A 21,464-nucleotide genomic window follows, 5' to 3' on the forward strand; every position below is an offset into this window, starting at 1 on the left:
GATGCCGATAGTACGTGTAAGAGAGATTTCGGGAAGACAAATAGACTTACCGAAGTACAAAGACGCATATGAGGAGGTGAAAACCGGAAAATGATTGCGATAAGTAGCAGAGAAGCACGATTATTCGCTTCTATGGTAAATTCGAATGCGAGATGACTCTGGCGAGCAAGAAAATCAAAAAATGGGATATAATAGAGGATATAACAATAGAAGGTATAATAATAGAAGGCGAAAAATCAGAAAGTCTACTATTTACACTGACACACCAGATAAGGAAGAGATAAGAAAAGAGCAAGAATTAATATTGAAACGAATAAGAGCTAAGCAAGTGAAGAAGCGATTGGATAGAGGAAAATGGAAGAAATTTGATGGAGGAAAATGTAAAAGAAACACCATAAAAGCAAAAAAGAAAAATGTACAGAGGAGATATCATCAGAAGATGAGGAGTAGGTACTTCTGTCTTGTTTGTATGTCACCATATTGAGAGAGCAGACCTTATTGTAAAAGAGTTACTTAATTATTGTTAGATTTAAAATAAAAAATCAATAAAACATATTTTAATACTATATTTTGTATTATTCGCATATTTTTCAACTGACCCTAATCACTGTTTCAACCGTCCCTGGTATGGGGACGGTTGAAACAAATCGGATTTATTTTTTTAATTTGATCTACTGTTTAAAATAATACATCGGGAACTAAAACCACAGTGCCTATTAGTAGACAGATACATGCTCTTTAATTTAACATATTTTTTTCATCGCTCGGGTTATAAAAAGCAAAGTTATAGTCGTTTTAAGTGAAATCGTTTCAACCGTACCCAGTCTACCCTACATTAACATATTTTATCCTTGTTTCCTCTGGTAGCTACCACAATCGAGAGTTTTGTACATGAAATTATTGGGCATCTCATCAAAATAAAGCTACTCACGAAAAATTAGCTTGATAGTAATCACTTGCAAAAATGGGCGATGTATCCCGGACTATTTTAGATTTTTCAATGAATATTTCTGGACATTAAGCTTTTCTGACATAAAGGATAATTATTTTTAAACAAAAACTAAACTACCTTTAAATTGTCAGAACTAGACAAAATTTAATAGAGCCAACCGGAACGCACCAGTCTTCAATTAAAAAATAATCATCAAATCGGTTCACAAAGTCGAAAGTTCTGAAGTAACAAACCAAAAAAAACTACAGTCGAATTAAGAACCTCCTTTTTTTAAAGTCGATTGAAAATTTGCAAAATTAGTCCGTCGCAGGACTGATAATAATTTAGAACACAGTTCACAAATATTGTATTTATAAATTTATTTTGATAGCGTGCATTTAATTGTACTTCCAGTATAATTTGGAACAAGATGAACTCATTTTAGCTTTGGTTTGCATTCTTCTTAGGCAGGATTGTATCTAGAATTTTCGTTATACCTGGGGCCGTAATATTATGACCTCTTAATCCATTCAGTTTACGCCGTGAATTGAACTGACTGTCAAATTCATATAATAGCGTGATAAACCATGACTGGTTATTGCGATCAATAATATGAATTTGACAGTCATCAGTACAATTCACGGTGTAATCATGTCTGGAAATAAGAGGTAGAGATTGTCTAATCTAAAAATGAACGCCCCTCCACTAAACTTAATTGTTTCAATGTGTGAGGACAAATAATTATTGAACCACTTTATATGTGTGCGCGCGGCGATTCTACTGCAAACTTTGACTGTCTCGCGCACTGATTTGTCAACTAATCGGGCGATCAGTTCAGGTGCCTAGCATTGTATGGCGGGGAGAGCGCGCTATGTACGGAATGACACGTCCGTTCTGTCGTGCATCGCGTCATTTATGCACTAGTTGGCCAACTGGTCCTGTCGTTCGGGCATGGATTGGACTGGAGGACTGAACGACCAATGAGGCAGACCAATTTGTGTGTATTGCGTCTATACACGTACTTTGAATGTGAGCGTAAACACAGTGGAGGGGCGTTCATTTTTAGATTAGACAATCTCTACATACTTATTAATACGGCCGCTGCTTATACAGAAAAAATGTTATTCAGATCAAAATAAGATTTGCCTATCGATTGTCATGTAGAGAAATTATAGGGATTTTGATGAAGTTACCAACATTTAATAGCATTGGATATACTTAACGGTCTAACTTAACTGGTTACGGTTAACGACTTATTTTTTGTTTTATTTTCTGTGCAAACGAAGCGAAGCAATCTAGTTAGTTCATATCAATAAAAAATGTTATGTATCGCCTAATATTGCAGGTAGGTACAGATTAAATAATTCCATGCGTAAAATATAAAAAAATAACGGAAATTGATTTTCTTATTTATGCCAAATACAATAACTTTATGAATTAACTTCGCATTTAATAAGTTCGGAAAATACAAGTATGTATATAAGTATAATGATGTTCAAAAAAAATCAACTCACTGTTTAACTGGTGCATTTAGGTACATCCAACGAACATAGAGCTAGAGCAAGAGCATTCTTTCGTGATCTTTTAGTGTAAACGAAAACTCGTATTCAGTTTTGTTCAGTATTAGAATATCGCATAGAATCTAAGAATAACGAAATAATGCTCTACACTAAAATAATTTGACAAATGAGTAGGTATTCGCTCGTACGACATAAAAGTGTTTCCCGTGCGTCATATAACAAACTAAACACGTGTGTTTACGCTTTTTACGTTATCGATTTATTGTGGAAATAAATTGAGATGTTAAAATTGCCAACTTAGTTACTCATAATTGTGGAATCTATATTATGGAACGTTCTAGAAATTTTCGACTGGCAACACCTCATTTAGGACTAGTTTTATATCGGTTATGGTGTAATTGCTCTATGAATATAAGTGTAACATTGCTAAATGTTTGCAGGAAGCGACATTCAGGAGCGTGGGATATATTAAATGTATGTGTATATTGTAATGTAGGTAGGTATGTTATGTCTGAAATTTTCAAACAAGTCATACTATTTACAAGAAAAATATCAATGTTATTGACGAATGAGACTCAGTAGTCTACATAGAATGTACTAGTTAGTTTTATCGAATAGAATACAGCAATATAATGCATGATCTAGAGTTTCATCAGTCGAACGATCGTACCTCGCAAGAGATTTATAGTGATTCAATTACAAATAAGACGTGTGATCCTTCCTAATAGTCCTCATACCTATTATACATACGAATGTGTGTTTGTTCATTGATTCTTCATGCTCAGGTCGCAACGAAGCGATTAGAGATAGAGAGTGACATAGACTACTTTTACTGGAATAAAATATCTGATTGCTATGGTAATTTCCTTTGAATACACGAGCAAAGCTGCGGTTCGTAAGCTAGTAAATAAGTAAGCAAACCACCGCGACTAATAACCAGCCAATAATAAACGTAACTTTTGTAGGTGAGTCGTTACTTCACTTGCGCAAAAGAGAGATTGACGCTCGCTGGCCATCGAGGACTAATAATTACAATTATATACATTTACATTAAAACAGAATTGATTCGCGTAAAAACAATTGAATTGTCAGCGTCCCGAATGCATAAGAATGAATGAATTTATATTCGCCGAGATCTAAGATGAATGCCAATGGGCTATGTTTTATTTATAGGAATAAAAGTCTATATACCTTAACCTCTTATTGGTTCGTGGACTAGAGGGAATCCCCCTTTTTTGAAGTCGGATATATTTAATTTTCTTTATTCACTGTTAAAATCGGCATTTAATACCTATCGACAGTTCTTAGAATCTGCTGTAAATCAGTGTTTACACTTTTATTTGTACTTGTTAGTCATCGGATTGGAAAATGTTATTTGCTAAGGTGTTAATGAAATTTTTTATAGTTCACTGAAACTGGTCTTTCGCTTTATGAAGTAATATATATACGACTTCCTATTGAATAAACTTATACCTACTGAATTCTGGCGCTATTCAAACAGTATAAATTTATAAAATCCTTGAAACTAAGTAACTAGTTACTTCATTAAAACGTAATTATGTACTTATTTTTTACAGCAAATAATCGATAATATTATATTTAGCATAATATGTCTTTTGGATAGAAATAAGAAAATATTGCAAAAAAATTTAAATACCTACTAGCTTCCGCCCGCGGCTTAGCCCGCGTTTTCAACGAAAAACCAGCATAGTTCCCGTTCCCGTGGGATTTCCGGTATAAAACCTATCCTGTGTGTTAATCCAAGTTACCCTCTATATGTGTGCTTTATTTCATTATAATCGGTTCAGTAGTATTTGCGTGAAAGAGTAACAAACACACACATACACATCCTCACATACTTTCGCACTTATAATAGGTATTAGTAGAACAAAATTTTGTTTTCTTAGCAGAAAATGGACTCGCGTTTGAGGTGGATTTTTTTTAAAGTATGAATGATTTGTTTTATTTCTTTGTGATTTTATTAGGATATGAAATATGGATATAAAATGATTCACTAGGTGCAAGTCTCATACCACATAGATGATTAAGCAATTACAGCTAGGTCATTACTATTATATCGTCGGTTCTTTGTTGAAACGTTTGACTAAACGCTTGTAAACAATATCATAGACGATAATGCTAATTTAATTTGATTTGGAAGCATGATCATGCAACACTTAAATAGGTAAGTATTTATAAATCGACTCATTAATGAAAAACTAAAATACTTGATCGCGTGCGCCATTGCATAATTCCGATCGGTTTTAAAAGCAACCTAATGAAACTAGCACATGATAATTGATTCTTGTCAATTTGAACTGAAATGAAATAAACAGTGATAATGAATCAAAGTGAAGAATTCAAGTATCCCTTTAAAATTTCTGAGCTTTCAACACCATTTCCACAATGGAAATTGAATATATTGATAAGGTCAATTTTTCCTGGAAAGTTTCATCTTGGGTATATATATCTTCTTATATATACAAATGAATCGCAAAATGTGTTGGTAAGCGCATAACTCGAGAACGGCTGAACCGATTTCGATAATTCTTTTTTTATTATATTCCTTGAAGTACGAGGATGGTTCTTATGTAGAGAAAACGTAAATATTATGTACCACGGGCGAAGCCGGGGTGGACCGCTAGTAGTAACTAAAAATTGGTAACAATTTGTATAGTATCGAATATACTTGTTCATCAATCATCACGTGATCTCACTGTAATAATCCGATGTGACAAATCCAAACCCGACAAAAGATATTACACGCTATTCACATGCCCTATTTTCTTGTAATACATCGAATTTCTTGATTTTCTGCTACTGAAACAGCAGCTGCAATTGCAATGCATCAAAACAAGAGTTCAGTGCAATATTGAAGGTCGTTTCGTCTGATTGCAACGTAACGTTTGAATCAGACGATACGACTCCAAACAAATATATCAGATCGTGTTTGGTAGGATTATATGTATAGCAGGCAATTTTATAAACACCACATATTTTCTTTAAGTCATTACAATTTAATAAAAAAGTGAAATTTTAAATTCTGTATACAAAATAGTTATTGGCTGCCATTTTCTTTGTATATGCTATTCTGACATTTATTGTGTAGGTACCACTGAGTATGTATCATCCTACTTTAGGTATAAACGCAACAAACGCGAAAATTTATCAAGGTTAATGGATGAATGTTTGTCATTATTTCACACATAAACGGCTCATCGATTGTGCAAATTTGGCACTGAGCAAAATTGTGCCCTGGATTACTTTATAGACTTTTAATATATGTAGGTACGACTCCGCTAACTGTAGCTAACATAAATATATGGCGAAACTTACCAACTTCATCGGCATTGACTAATTTAGTGGCAATAGATCGTAGTGACGTAGCTCCTGCCGCGCTGAACATGTCCAAGACTGGACCGAGGAAGTACACGGTCCTCGAGGGGGCCATAGCGTACACCACGCTGGCTGCAATTCTGCTCACACACGCAACCATCCCAATGATGCTATCTTCTATGTTCCATCTCTTACTGAAGAGGTATATAGTTATGAAGGAACCTGCGGAAAATTGCCTTTTAGTATCTAACTCAGTACTATTCCTCTACAGAAACGTTCTGGATAACCTAAATGAGCTTTGTCTATTATAATGAACTGATTGTAGCAAGTCGTACATTTTGTCAGGTCAAAGTTCAAACTATCGCCTTTGTACATTAACAATGATATCGAAATCAACTATGTTATTGGCATTTGGTCCAGGCAAAATAGATAAGGCTATTTTGCTTGGTTCGTATTAAGTCACGGTTAAATTTGAAAGGTATATTTTAATAGATAATAATAATTCATTATCGAAAATTTCTCGATGTTAAATGTCGTGCCGTGGGCTCTACTAGTATCTCTATCAATATTGGTAAATTCGATATTTTTGTTAATACATACTAACTACTCAAACAAACTTGTCACAATACTCCAAATAATTATTGAGATATTTTCCTTCGCAAATATCAAAGTAAATTACTAGTCCATTAAGATTATTTGTTGCCTGTTATAAGAACTAATGTTAGCAGTATTACTCTTACTTTTAGATGTTTATTAGGATATCGTTTTCCCAAATCGTAGACAACAGGGTATTAACTGTTTAATCTTTTTCTATACTGTCTTGCATGTCCAAGTCTATATGTCTATATTTAAATAGATAGGTAGATGCAATTCTGTAAATAGATTCTTAATCGACAAAATATATTCAATTTGTTTTAAGATACCTATTCCACTAAATGCAACTCATTTACAATGTCAGACATATATTTTGGACAATAATTAGTTCTTGGGTTTTACACTTGGACCGTAAAAATAATCCTACTGAGTATGGCTGATGAGTTCCTTTGAAGAAACGAAATTACCACGTGTACTTAAATAATATAGTGTCTGAGAAAACACAAACAATTAAAGAAAGAAAACTAAAACAAAGAATATCGATATTATAGATTCAAATCAAGATATATATCATAACTAGCTTTCCACCTGCGGCTTCGCCCGCGCTGTCAAAGAAAAACCCACATAGTTCCCGTTCCCGTGGAATTTCCGGGATGAAACCTTTCCTATATTCCGGGGTAAAAAGTAGCCTATGTCCTTTCTCGGGTATCAAAATATCTCTATACCAAATTTCATGCAAATTGGTTCAGTAGTTGAGGCGTGATTGAGTAACAGACAGACAGACAGACAGAGTTACTTTCGCATTTATAATATTAGTATGGATATGTATGTCAATAAACTCTATATTTTAATACCTGTTTCAGGAATTTTAATTCAATCAAAATTCACACGCTGTCTCTATGTTTACACAATTTAAAGCAGTATGCACACTACTGATAAAATCTAATTATTTCTTTGAGCAATTAATCGCCACTTCCGTCGTCATGTTATATAGTATTAAGCAATGTTTACATAGTAAACATAAAAACATTACTAGTCAAAATAATGTACACATTGCAAACAAATATTACGAAGGAAGAATCTGATAAACGTATCTAACAACTACGCAAAATGTGTGCACCTTAAATATATATTTTTATAAGGAACACGAATTATAAAATTCCAATATAAGTTTTGTATCCAGATAATTACTGACAAATTGCCTAAATTGCAAGTCCACTTTTTAAGTAGTGGCCTTATAGAGATTGGTATTTAATGAAAAACAAGACTTAATTATTACCATTTCCAAATGTAAATAAGAACGTAACATTGCACTTAGTTATTCTCACAAAAACGTAATGTAAACAGACAAATCAACAAAAACATACTGATTTTGCAATGTTTTTTATAACAGCCGATTCTCTATAATTTTGTAAAACGAATAAAAAGGAGATATATATTCATTTATTTCAATTGCGTCGAGTAAAATTGTTATTTTCATTGTCATATTCATGATATTCACCTCATTGCATTGTAAAGGTCTTAATTTTCCTGAATCTATATTTTATTGGCTGACTCTCGGTAAAGGTATTTATTGTTGAAACAAAGTAAAAACTAGTTAATTAATTGTTTCTCTAGCACGCTTTCGCGTGCCAAGAATTACTTGCATTAAATATTTAATGATGACTTACTATCTGCTGTTTTGTAAAGTCTAGCACTTTATTTAAACTCATTTTACAGACTATCAAAGCGTGTGATATTATTAGTTCTTTGGCATAGGTATAATCAAACTATAATGATATTATATGCAGTTACATATTTTGTTAATTTAAATTGTAATACATACTGACATGATTTAAAAGAGCAACTAGGAGTTTCTTGCTGGTTCTTCTCCATCGATACTGCTTTCCGAATCGGTGGTAAAAAAAAAGTGCTTCTAGAAGAAATCTTATTGAAGTAAGATTTATTATTTGGAATAACACAAGTGGAATAAGCCTCGATCGTCAATTTTGAAGGCACATATTCCCATACCAATTTGTCTATCCCCGATAACACCATACATCTTTCATACTCTCTTTATAAGTATTTTGAAGCCTCAACGTCATTAATCAAGATTTGAAGAACATTTCTAGCTGAACTAAACTGAACGTTACATTAAAAAGATCTTTTTTTTTATATCTGTATGTAAGCATCTGTATTATTAATATGAAACATATTTTAAAAGGCGTATACCTTAATTGAATCAGTGCACAATAAGTGGAAAGTAAACGTGGTTGGTTTACTTTTGATTACAATTTCCTAGTAGGTAATGTTGATAATATTACGCATCTTTCAATCAAATTACGCGTAATAATGTCGTCTACGTAGTGATTCATATTTGGTATTCATGATAGTATTATTCTTTTCCTATATTTCCAACATTTTAATACTTCCTAATAAACAAACTTGTTAGACTTATAAACTTAGTATTTATCTAATATTTCCTAAATGTCGATCATACTCATTTATTTTGCATAAAACCTGAATCGAAAATCAAGCGAAATAAATATGATAAATAAATGCAAACTAAATTATTATAATATTCACAAATCAAAATGGCTATGTACTTCATAATAAATAAATAAATAACACTTATGCCTATAAATAAAATGGATATAAAACTTACCAACAGTGCCCACAAGGACGGAGTATGTTAGGAACAAACTGTAGTCGACTTCGGTGAATTTGAACTTGTAGCGTGTAAACCAGTACGTCATCTGTGCCTCACCTAACGAAATGAAATATCTATTAGAATTATTTAAAATAATAGAAAAAAATGGATCACTTGGAGGAAGTCGAAGCCACGTCTTTCGCTTTAAAAATAATTCTAATTTATGAAAAATTTGAGCACTATAAAACTAAATCAGAAGCATCTATGACAATCGTCACTGGCTGAGCGTCGCCAATCGCCAATCTGCAAACATTATGCATCACAGGCCACATCACCCACTTCCCAGAATTGGTGTTCCATAAAACAATCATTTTACAAGAAATACGGATTGTTCAAAAAACGGAAACCTTATTCCCGTTAGCACTTTTAAATTGTTTAGATTCAAAATAATCTATACTATATAACTACTATAATAATATTAGAAAGCTGAAAAGTTTGTTTGTTTGATTGATTGAACGCGCTAATCTCAGGAACTACTGGTCCAATTTGAAAAATTCTTTCGGTGTTAGATAGCCCATTTATCGAAGAAGGCTATTATAGGCTATATATCATCACGCTAAGACCAACAGGAGCGGAGCCACGCGGGTGAAACCGCGGAGCGCAGCTAATGCAGCTAAAGGTCGTCAGATAATAACAAATAGGCCATGTTTATTAGAGATTTCGATCTATTAGTCGAAGGAAAATACTCTAACAGAAGATAATATGGGTCATGTATGTGTAACCCTAATTAACAAGAGCAGTAGGTTATTTAACCAAAACTATTAGAACGAAACGTATTTAATCAACAGGCTTGTAATTTGCAATAAGTAACTTGCAAGCCGGGGTGGTTACAGCGATAAACAATGAATCATAGTATGTAGTTATATCGGAATTTAGATAATGTGCCAATGCTCTTATAAAAGATTTTTTATTTGAATTTGCTATATTTTATCGTATCGTATGAAGAACATTGTAAACGATAAGTTTGTCATCTAGTACTGCTAGAAGCAATTTTAATTGACTGGAAAATTGTAATAATAATCAGACTATAAATATCATTATTTTCTATGATTTCCATTGTTCTTGCTCATGGGCATTGTATCTCAGCTATTGTGGCTTATGGGACATCGAATTGTGGCTGACTTTTATGATAACCACGTGGTAGATACTTACCTACTTGTTTTTACCACATTATATAATCTTTTTATTCTTATTTCATAATATGTAATTTAGACTAGAGTAGATAATTTTTGAAACAAAAAAAAATCGCAGTCGGATGAAACCCATTATAAAAGGAGGGGAATATGATAAAAATGTAAGGAAAAATAAATTACGGTCAATCCGAGTTCGGGAAGTGGGAGGGGGGAGCTTTTAAGAGAAAAAAATGGTCTCTCTCGATTTCCGACAAAACTACAAGTCCTACGGAAAAAAGTTCAATGGCAAAGTTGTAGGTAATAAAAGGATCTACAACTTTTGTATTAACAATTTTTTCACATAACCTCAAAATTTAGGTGAAAAATTCAAAAAACCAAGATTTTGGTTTTTTATTTTTATCTACTTCAAAATTTATTGTTTTTCTACGAAATTTGGTGAAAACTTACTTTATTATGTCCCAAATACACTGTAATTTATTTGATTGAAAATATTTATTTTTTCGCCTTATTTTGAATTAATACCAAAAAAACAACCTAATTTTCAATCGAAAAGTCACCCGTCAAAATATCAGCTTTTTTCAAAAACTTAGGGTGCCTTTTATTCATTGAAATCTCTACTTTCATATGGTGTAAAAAAAATAAACACCACCATAGTAAATGTTCTCAGGAAATGCATACAAACAGTGTGAAAATTAGCTTTTACTAAATCAGGCACACTTCAAGACCAAAAACTTGGTTTTTTGAATTTTTCACCTAAATTTTGAGGTTATGTGAAAAAATTGTGAATACAAAAGTTGTAGAACTTTTAATTACCTACAACTTCGCCATTGAACTTTTTTCTGTAGGACTTGTAGTTTTGTCGGAAATCGAGAGAAACCATTTTTTTCTCTTTAAAGCTCCCCCCTCCCACTTCCCGAACTCGGATTGACCGTAATTTATTTTTCCTTTTATTTTCATCATATTCCCCTCCTTTTCTAATGGGTTTCATCCGACTGCGATTTTTTTTATCTTTTCATTATTTTTAAAGGCTTCTACCCCAGTCTAATTATAAATGACCATTTAATTTATAAATAAATATGTCCAAGTCCAAATCGGGTTAAAACAAAATCTCGTTTTTTTATAGCACTTATAGGTATTTCTGTATCAGACAGACAGATACAAACCACAGTGAAATATACATAGGTACACTTTATTCCTACGAATGCAACTGCACTTCGCTAATAAAGGCAACATACCTAAGCTTTATTTAGTTTTTTTATAACATAAATAAGCAAAATAAAAGGGTTCCAAGATTGAATTAAGAATGGAGGTGCGAAATAGTTTATTTATAAGGACAATTTGGAGCAGATGGACATTTTTCTCAAAATGTCTTGCAAGTGTGACCTTCGTCAAGGCATCTACGTTTACCCCACATCAATGCATACGTCATCTGGATATCAAATCTTTTAGAGCCTTTTTTATTATGCACACAATGAATCCCGCTTAAAAATATTCAATTTCTTAGCGTATCAAAATACTGGATTGGTAAAAATATAACATTTGAAAGGTCAGTATTAGTATTTAGTAGGTACTTGGTAGGTACAAATAATAAACAATTTCTTTGAGAGTCGAGAATAATCTTCGAATTTTAATCGACTCTACATACCTAAATTCGTATATACTAGGTACCTACGATAAAAGCTACACTTTTTAAGGATGCATAATACATAGGCATCATTTAATACAATTTGTAATTGAAAATCACTAGATATTTAATTTTAATAATGATAGAGATATTCATTTCCTTTATTTTTCAAATATTTACTATTCATAGTTTATTTCCTGCATATAAATTATATGCAATAAATATTTCACACATTATAAATTTTTCAAGACATTAAAAAAAATTTAACACGATGGACCTCCAAATTATTAAAAGCGATTGATAATATTTGCGTATCAGTAGATAATATTGAAATTTTAAAATGATCATAACGAAATTAAAACTTCTGATTTTACGTTAAAAATATGTTCGGATCGTCTCATGAAAAACCTAATTGATCCATTGAAATCTTACATTTTTTAGGCCTGACCTTGAGTTTTTTAGAGGACGCAATTTTATTTTTTTGATGTGTAGGGGGGGTCAGTGTGAAGCTATCACCAAGTTTGTGGGGTCGCCACCCTTGTCTCACGGCCGCCATCTTGAAAATAGCGGTTGAAATGGTTTTTACGATATATCTCTTAAACTATTTATCTGATAATAAAACAATGTTAACATTATTCGTTGCAAATTAAATTCTCTACAACTTAGGTTCAGTAACTTTTTGTCGTAGAACTATAAACAAAAAAGTTATAAGCGAAAATGTTCAGAAATTAGAGATGTTTATATTTTTCAATAAAACTTTTTTTTATACGTTTACGAAGAAATTATATCAGACCATTTTTGTAGATTGTTTTTCGTAGAACAACTTTTATTTACAACATTTTTTCATTAAGTAAATAGCTAAGGTTTTACAGCCATCCGAAGTGAGTACTATTTTAAGTACTCTTTACTATACAGAATACGATATATTATGTGTGTACTAATAATAATTTGTCACCAGTAATTATTTTATTTTTGTTATAATAATATTTTTAATAATTAATTTTACAATATTATTCATAATTAATTATTGAATCTTTTCCCCACAACCCAGGAGGTAGAGTCTGGAAGTGCGTTTTTTTTACGTCGAAAAGCAGGGCTGAAATGTTCTGCAGTGTGCTTCCATTGTTGTGGAGTCTGGGAAAAGAGCCAATAGCCAATTTATTATGTATAGTTACTACTGAAAAATAGTACTCACTTCGGATGGCTGTAAAACCTTAGCTATTTACTTAATGAAAAAATGTTGTAAATAAAAGTTGTTCTACGAAAAACAATCTACAAAAATGGTCTGATATAATTTCTTCGTAAACTTATAAAAAAAAGTTTTATTGAAAAATATAAACATCTCTAATTTCTGAACATTTTCGCTTATAACTTTTTTGTTTATAGTTCTACGACAAAAAGTTACTGAACCTAAGTTGTAGAAAATTTAATTTGCAACGAATAATGTTAACATTGTTTTATTATCAGATAAATAGTTTAAGAGATATATCGTAAAAACCATTTCAACCGCTATTTTCAAGATGGCGGCCGTGGGACAAGGGTGGCGACCCCACAAACTTGGTGATAGCACAGTATTACCATTATTTCCTACAGTAAGGAATCGCCTTTGATGTCGCGCGATGCCGCCGCCAGCGTAGGTAATGACGCTGCCACACGAAAATACGCTAGGGTTGCAACAAATGGGAAATAAAACAATTGTGATTATTAATATTATGATGAAATCTTTATTCATATGTACATTCAAAATAATTGCGATTATTAAATCTGATGTAATTATTTGTTCATAAATATATAATTACAGATATTGCACTGCTAAATATTATTTACGTGGACACTTTATTTTTGGATGTTCTTAATTGTATATTATAACATTTAACTAAGTAATGCATTCGCATTGGGATGTACAATCTGATTAGAAAATAATGAGGACAACATATATACATAGCTTTGATTTTAATTCAACAGATACAATTAATACAATCTTTCTGAAATATTGTTTCCTTCTGGGATTTCAATGTAGATTTACATCCGTAAACCGAACAGTTTGTGCGCGCCATAATAGAATATGTAAGTACCTATGTATAATAAAATTATTACACAAAAAATACGACTGCGTCATCCTTTCGCGCTAGGTAAAGCAAACTAAGCGTGTTTGCTTTACGCGGCCCGCGTCGCCCGACCCCCGCCAGTTCCCCTCCGTTTCTCTGCACAAGTACATTCGTCGCACTACTGTAGGAAATAATGGTAATACTGTGGTGATAGCTTCACACTGACCCCCCCTACACATCAAAAAAATAAAATTGCGTCCTCTAAAAAATGCGACCCCAAATGTAACTTTTCAATGGACCAAATGCTAATTATCTTTTTAATATCAAAACATTTGTTTTCGGAACAGTATCAAAACAGAGATGACCTTGGGATTTTATCTAGTTACCGTTATCTTAAATGTCTAAAGAATTCTCAATAAATTTTACGACCAAGAAATTTAATCTCGAAGTCTTAATACGAATGAAATTTGTGACTGACAGTTTTTATATACCCATGTTCTAAAAAAGAGCTTCGAACATGCTCCTATCCAGCTTTCCAAAATTTGACATTTTCATTGTTATACTTTACAAAAACAATCATCGTCATCGTCATCGTCATCATCATCATCATCATCATCAGCCTATATATGGCCTATATATGGCCTTCTATGAAGGTACAGGCCATAATACACCATAATCCACCACGCTGGCCAAGTGCGGGTTGACGGATGTCACATGTCGTCCTTTAATTCCTCGGCATGTCGGTTTCTTCACGATGTTTACCTTCACCCTTTAGAGCCGTACAATAAAAACAATACCTATAAGAAATAATTTCTCTATGCAAATTTTATACAGGAAAGTATTGTAATAATTATGAATTGTATTCATAACTATATTGTTACAATAACTCGCAATTTATGTGAGTTTAGATAATATAAATAGAGCGAATATTAAGTTATCAGTTGTTTGATACCTAAGTTTACTTTACTGTCTTAATTAAGTTGAGATGCGAGTAAATAGGTCGGGTTGCTTCGTTAAGAAACAAGAAATTCAATTTGAAATCATTCTGAGTCAATTCGTATAGTGTAAGTTTTAGAAAATAATTTATGTATAATGTACGAAAAAGACATAATATACTTAAAAATTATTTATTTCGACAAAAAAATAATTTTGGGCTATTTTAATGTGAGTAATGAATAAGATTTATTTATGACTTCCGTTGGTATTAGGTTCATAAATATTAAATAAATAAATAAATATGACCTAGGAAATATCAACATTTTTTTTACATAAAATTAAAATTATTTGACGTCAAGAAACAGAGGATGGGAGATCTTCCGTACCTATATCCGGTGTTTTTGAATATATAATTTCATATTATGTAGAAAAAAAATATTCATCAAAATATTTTTTACCGAATGGAAAAATTGGGTCATATTGCACGCCTCATAAGCGAAGCGTTGAGGTGGGTACTACTGTCACTTCGCGCAAAACATCTGATTTTTCAAACTTAAAATGTCTTTATGTATCGTACATTGCACTTGTAAGATAATACATACACACACATATTAAGAAAAAACACTATTTTTAACATTCATGATATTTTTGATGTCATTTTTGTTATTTAAACTAGTTAAAAAACAGTTTAAAAAAGTTCTGTCTTGGACGTCCGTGTGTCTGTATGTGCGGATCCTTTTTCTTGTTAACACGATAGCGACCGAAATACTTTACTAATCGAGTCTTTTTTTTTCTCTTACGCTTGAGTATGCTCAGGAATAGAACCCTTTCATTTTTCAGGGTCTGATTCGATGTGGTTTAATTGTTATTAAATAAACAAAAATAATAATTAATAAATATTTATTAAAAAAAAATTATGAGGCGTGCACTTTTGGATTTTCCAAATTATTTGCATAATATTATGTTATTATAAAAAAATAAGCAGTAGAGATACTGTAATAGTGTGTCATTCGAAACAAAAATAGTGATAAAATATTCGCGTGTAAAAATCCGATATCTCACGGTGCATTTACATCAAACGAACATAGATCTAAAGCTAGAGCAAGAGCAAGAGCATTCTCTCATGGTCTTTTAGTGTAAACGAAAACTCGTACTCAGAATTGTTCAGTATTAGAACATTGCATATAATCTTTTCGAACGCACAAAATAATGCTCGAAACAACGATATAATGCTCTTCTCCTGTTTACTCTAAAATAATTTGACATAGTGGGGTTAGAATGAGTAAATGTGCCGTTATAATATGAATAAAAATTCTGAATAACTAAATGAATAATAATAATTAATTAGTGTTTCCTTGTCTTAGATTTTAGACTTTTAACGGCCTCGAGACGAGTTAAATATATATTTATAGGTGTCTAATTAATTATGAGTTACTAGCTTTCCGCCCGCGGCTTTCCCTGCATTATCAAAGGAAAACCCATTAGTATTTCCCGTTCCCGTGGGAGTTCTGCAATAAAAAAATACCTATCCTATGTCCCTTCTCAGTTCTCAAGCTATCTCTGTATCTAATTTCATCCAAATTAATTCAATAGTTAAGCCGTGAAGAAGAAACAGACAGACAGACAGAGTTACTTTCGCATTTATATATTTAAAAAAAAAGTAAGGAATAATGAATAGGTACCTATATTTATGACCTTATGAACACATACATCTATACAATATCAATTTTATTTATTATATATATCTTAATACACTAACATAGAATTATTTTTCCCATTTCGTAATATGCAGAGTTTTGCTTTGACATCCATACAGACCTTTGTCTCCAAACAACTTATATCAATGTCATAAACGTGTCTAACCCTTTAACACAATAGTTGTGATACGCAGATATAATATATACCTATACGTGATGACAACGGGTAAATAATAAATATGATTTCCTCACCGTTTGTAATGATAGCACACGTCTGATGCGACCCAAATTGTATTGTTCTATCTCCCCATTTGTGGACTGTGTTCATGCAGTTAAGATTAATGCAGTTATTAATATTTATTTTTATTTTGTATCTGTATGAAGTGAGTCATTAGGTTCTGACGTTGAGACAGTCCTTGAAAAATTATATTGAAATAAATTGTTATTTAAATATTGTACATGTATGTTCTGGAAAGAAAGAAATTTTATTATTGATTAATATTACGTTATAATAATATACAGGCTGTCCCACCGTGTCGGTGTACTTAGCTGAAGGGGACTAGACCTAGTATATAAAAATATCTAATAGTAAATCTTATAGCATCTTTATATCCTCTCGCTCATAGATCTAGACCTACTTACTCGTAAACTCCCTAAATTTAGGGAAAGCATCGTTACGTTGACAACACTAGAATGGAACGCAGTGTTCAAATCGGAGTACTGCACAGCGTGCATTTAATTTTACTGGGAATACCCAACCATGGAGAAAAACATTATCTATCCCTTTTTAATACGCTTTTATTAGCTTCACCTGTATGTTTGTATGTAATCGATTTGCATATTGTACAACGACCTCAATATGATTAAATTTTAATCAATAAAAGGTTCAGTAACATTTCAATTTCAACCCACTGTATATGATCGCTATTAAAGCATGCATTCCTGAAATGTGAACTGCAAATACATAAAGATTATTCTAATATTATTAATGCGAAAGATTGTGAGGATGGACTTCTCTTGCACAAAAAAGTTATTGGACGGGTTTAGAAGAAATACTTGGCTTCACCCGCGGATTCGTCCACGGCATATCTAAAACGATTATATGTACATATAAGTATAATAATATGCATGATTGCATTACATGCAAGAAACACGCATATACGTACAAAAAGACGACCGAATGCATATTATTATATAGATAACGATAAGCCATAAGCTTTTAAATGTTAATTCTTTGTGATAAATGACTCTCCTGTAAATATATCCAAAATTAGATATCTCAACGTTAAATACTTTAAAACGTAATTAAACAAAGCAAATGCAAGATTTGCGTATGCACTTATTCTTTTAGCTGTAACAGTTAACACAATTTTAGTTATCAACAAAACCCGATAGTAAATGATAATATGCTAATTATTAAGTTTTTAAGTTTTCATAATATATGAGTAAATTATCATAAAAATCGTTGCATATAATATATTTATCGGCTCTAAACAATGCATTCAGAAAGCGATATGTTAGTAATTCATGAGTTTATTTTTATTAATCGGACCTAGCTTATAAATATAATAAGTTATTACTTATTATATTTATAAGCTAGGTCCGATTAATAAAAATAAACTCTACCATAACAAAAAATAATACTCCAATAACTTGAACTGATGAGATTGTCTGATACTATTATTTTCTGTACTTTATACCATGATAGTGTTTTATACCTTCTCCATTAGGAATTGAAAAAGTTAGATTACTTTGAATGTATTAAAGAAACAAATTGCACTCAAGACTTTATAATTCTGAAGACGTGAGATCACTGTAGAGTATAGGCGTGGAAAGTAGTGTATTAATTTTTCAAGGGAGCTTTCAAAGTAAACAAACAAGTTTCTTAACTATATCGTTAAAGGCCGATCTTTTGGTAGAGCATTAGATTCAATCTCATCCAATCCATACAAAAATATATTTTACCCATTGTCATTTATATTTTTATAGCATTTAACTTATGTACTCCATGCAAAATTACCACTCAATCAAATTAAGAAATGGCAAAATACTTAAAATTTAGCCTTTAAAACTATTATTATTTTGTAAATCGAATGTTTGTATTTCATTTATTATTTTCGTCTCGTTTGTAGACTGTATAGACATTAAAATTTGTGCTTTACATCTTTAGAGAAAATACGTAATCATTGCCAATAAAATAATAATTATAAAAACATAGAATGGAATATTATTATTCTAAACTTGGAACAAAAGTCGATTTTTTTTTAAGTTAGTATTATTGTGAAACTATAAAAAGCACAATTTTAATTCAAAATCAAAATATAGCTTCGTAAAGATTTTATTTAGGATAACCTAACTAGCGATCTGAACTCGACTTCAGCCAAATGGTAAAAAATTGGAAAAATAACTTTCATCGCGGTAAAATTAGCATATTGCTCTGTCTAGCCTCATATCACTAGACTTTTTAAAGACTTTCGCGTGAATACCTAAAATAAAAAATAATGTTAATATTATAGAGTTGAAGAGTCTGTTTGTTTGAACGTGCTAATCTCAGGAACTACTGGCCCGCTTTGAAAAATTCTTTTGGTATAAGATAGCCCATTTATGCAGGGTGTCCCACTGCTGGTATACTAAGCTCAAAGGAGGTTATAGTTTTGCATACGCTGAGTACGTTAAAAATACTTATAAAATTCCAGACGCAGTTTTTTTTCAAATAGATGAATTCTTAAAACTCTATGTGTACATCCATAACAAGCAACCCGCCCAGCTTTGCTTCCAGCACGAGACCTATCGTTTAAGATTATGTTATCATAGAAAAAATGCTCACATTAACGAAGCGGTATACCTATGCCGGCTGCGCGAAGCTAGAGAAGAAAACATGGATTTTCAGGAAAAAATTAGCAAAAGTTTTTTGATGTAATTTTGTTGTTAAATTATTTTTTACGTGATCAGTGTATGCAAAACTACAAGTCCCTTCGCGCTTAGTATACCAATAGTGGGACACCTGTAGAGGAAGGCTACCAATAGGCTATAATATATCATCACGCTAAGATTAACAAGACGGAGAACTGCGGGTAAAACCGCGGGGTACAGCTATTTTATAATATACTAGCTTACCGCCCGCGGCTTCGCCCGCTTTGTCAAAAACCTAATTTTTATACTAAAACCTTCCTCTTGAATCACTCTATCTATTAAAAAAACCGCATCAAAATCCGTTGCGTAGTTTTAAAGATTTAAGCATACAAAGGGACATAGGGAAATAGGGACAGAGAAAGCGACTTTGTTTTATACTATGTAGTGATAGTGAAGTAAGGTATACCGTATAGGTAACTTGTATAAAAAGTGCAAATTACATTCTCCGCGAATTAAAGACAATGTATAATAAATGCAATGGTAAATGTTTATATAAGACAAAAATACTCATTAACCGTGTTTATATTTTAATTACTTTTTCTTATCATTGTTTAATACCTATAAATAATAAGGCAGTTTACTTCATTTCAATTTTGTTATTTTTATAACGATATCCAAAAGCATTTAGTTTTATATTTAGGTAAAATATACACCATTTTTTTTTGAAAACTCATAGTTCATAATCTCATAAAATTAGGTGCATTGATGATACATATTATGGAACCGAAAACCATAATCCAATCGATGCGTATAATAAATAAATAAATACAGTAGTCTAATTTCGATGTGGATTCACAAAACAAAGGTGTGCGAAAATTATTTGGTATCTAGCAACTATGTACACGGCGATGTTTATACATCATTGTTATTTACCAAGCAGACAGCATGCGTGGCAGATAAATATTAGCCGATCACAATATGATCAGGCCTTGTCACAGGAATTGTACGGAAAGTTACAAGATTCGTTTTTCATCTCAATTTCACGGAGATGGACAAACATGCTTACTGAAAAGGACTGCAATAGTGACGTCCGTGTGTGTAAATATCTTTGAACTGTACAGCTACAGGGTAGTATCGATAGTAAGTATGTGAAAAAATATATTTTCATTTTTAAGACGCGTTTCTTAGTATATTTGTTTGTATGTAAACGACCCTATTAGACTTAATTTTGAAGCACTTTAAACGGACGGACAGATTTAATTGAAATATCTACACTTATCAAGGATCGTAATAATTTGATGAGTTTAGTAGTTTTTTTTTTTAACTAAGTATATTAATTAGTATTATTTAGTGCACTTCTGAGAACACTTTGGACAGGAAAGTATGTGTACTTTAGATTTTCTTCTTCGACTTCGGCAAAAGTCAGCGATTGGAATAAGGCTACGATAGTGAGTTTTTATAGCTGTAGGTATATGAAATTGACTTTCATTTTAACTAAATACCTCGAGTTCTGGAAATTGAATATTCGTCTATATTATTTATTTTTCTTCTACGTTATTTTATTCAAAATAATTATTTTAAATGATGTTGTTACATGTTTAAATTAAACAAACAATAAACATTATATAATATAAATGCAAATGTAAAATAAGACCTACCTACGTATAGAAAATGGTGATTATAAAAAGTACTGTGAAGATTGTTTAAATAATTTTTTAATCATTTTTAAAAGGGACCCTTAGTTCCTGAGATTAGCACGGTCAACCAAGCAAACAAACTCCAGCTTTATAATATTGGTATGTATAGAAATTCTCACAAAAGTCTTAGGATGAAGTTGGAAGACGGATTACACTACAACAAAACCATTAAAGTAATGGATTCAGGATTTCCTAATGTCTATAATTTTTAGGAAAATACGTATAGATTTTTTACTTATCAATAAAATGCCATAGAATATTCTCGATCTTGTGAGGATGAATGTATTCAACATATTTCTAGTTTTATTATAGCAATTGCACAATGCTGATGTTGATACCAGAAACAAGTTGTAAACTAAATATTCATAGTGCATCGTTATGCATTCGCAATGCACTGTGTCATATT

At 31.8% G+C, this 21,464-nt stretch overlaps 1 protein-coding gene across 1 annotated transcript in view; it reads right to left on the minus strand.

The window, feature by feature from the left end:
• The window catches only part of LOC149901787 (putative peptidoglycan muropeptide transporter SLC46), a 36,461-nt gene that overhangs the window by 8,034 nt on the left and 6,963 nt on the right, over positions 1-21,464 (minus strand). The window contains exons 2-3 of the mRNA XM_090110760.1: positions 9,026-9,127; positions 5,788-6,009 (exon numbers count right to left, since the gene is read on the minus strand). Coding sequence (XP_089966886.1) covers positions 5,788-6,009; positions 9,026-9,127 — 324 coding nt within the window. The remainder of the gene's footprint in view (positions 1-5,787; positions 6,010-9,025; positions 9,128-21,464) is intronic.

Source organism: Colias eurytheme, chromosome 16, assembly GCF_061535395.1.
Source record: "Colias eurytheme isolate Ceu_HAF_F1 chromosome 16, ilColEury1 Martin Lab GWU primary, whole genome shotgun sequence".
Taxonomy (NCBI): Eukaryota; Metazoa; Arthropoda; class Insecta; order Lepidoptera; family Pieridae; genus Colias; species Colias eurytheme.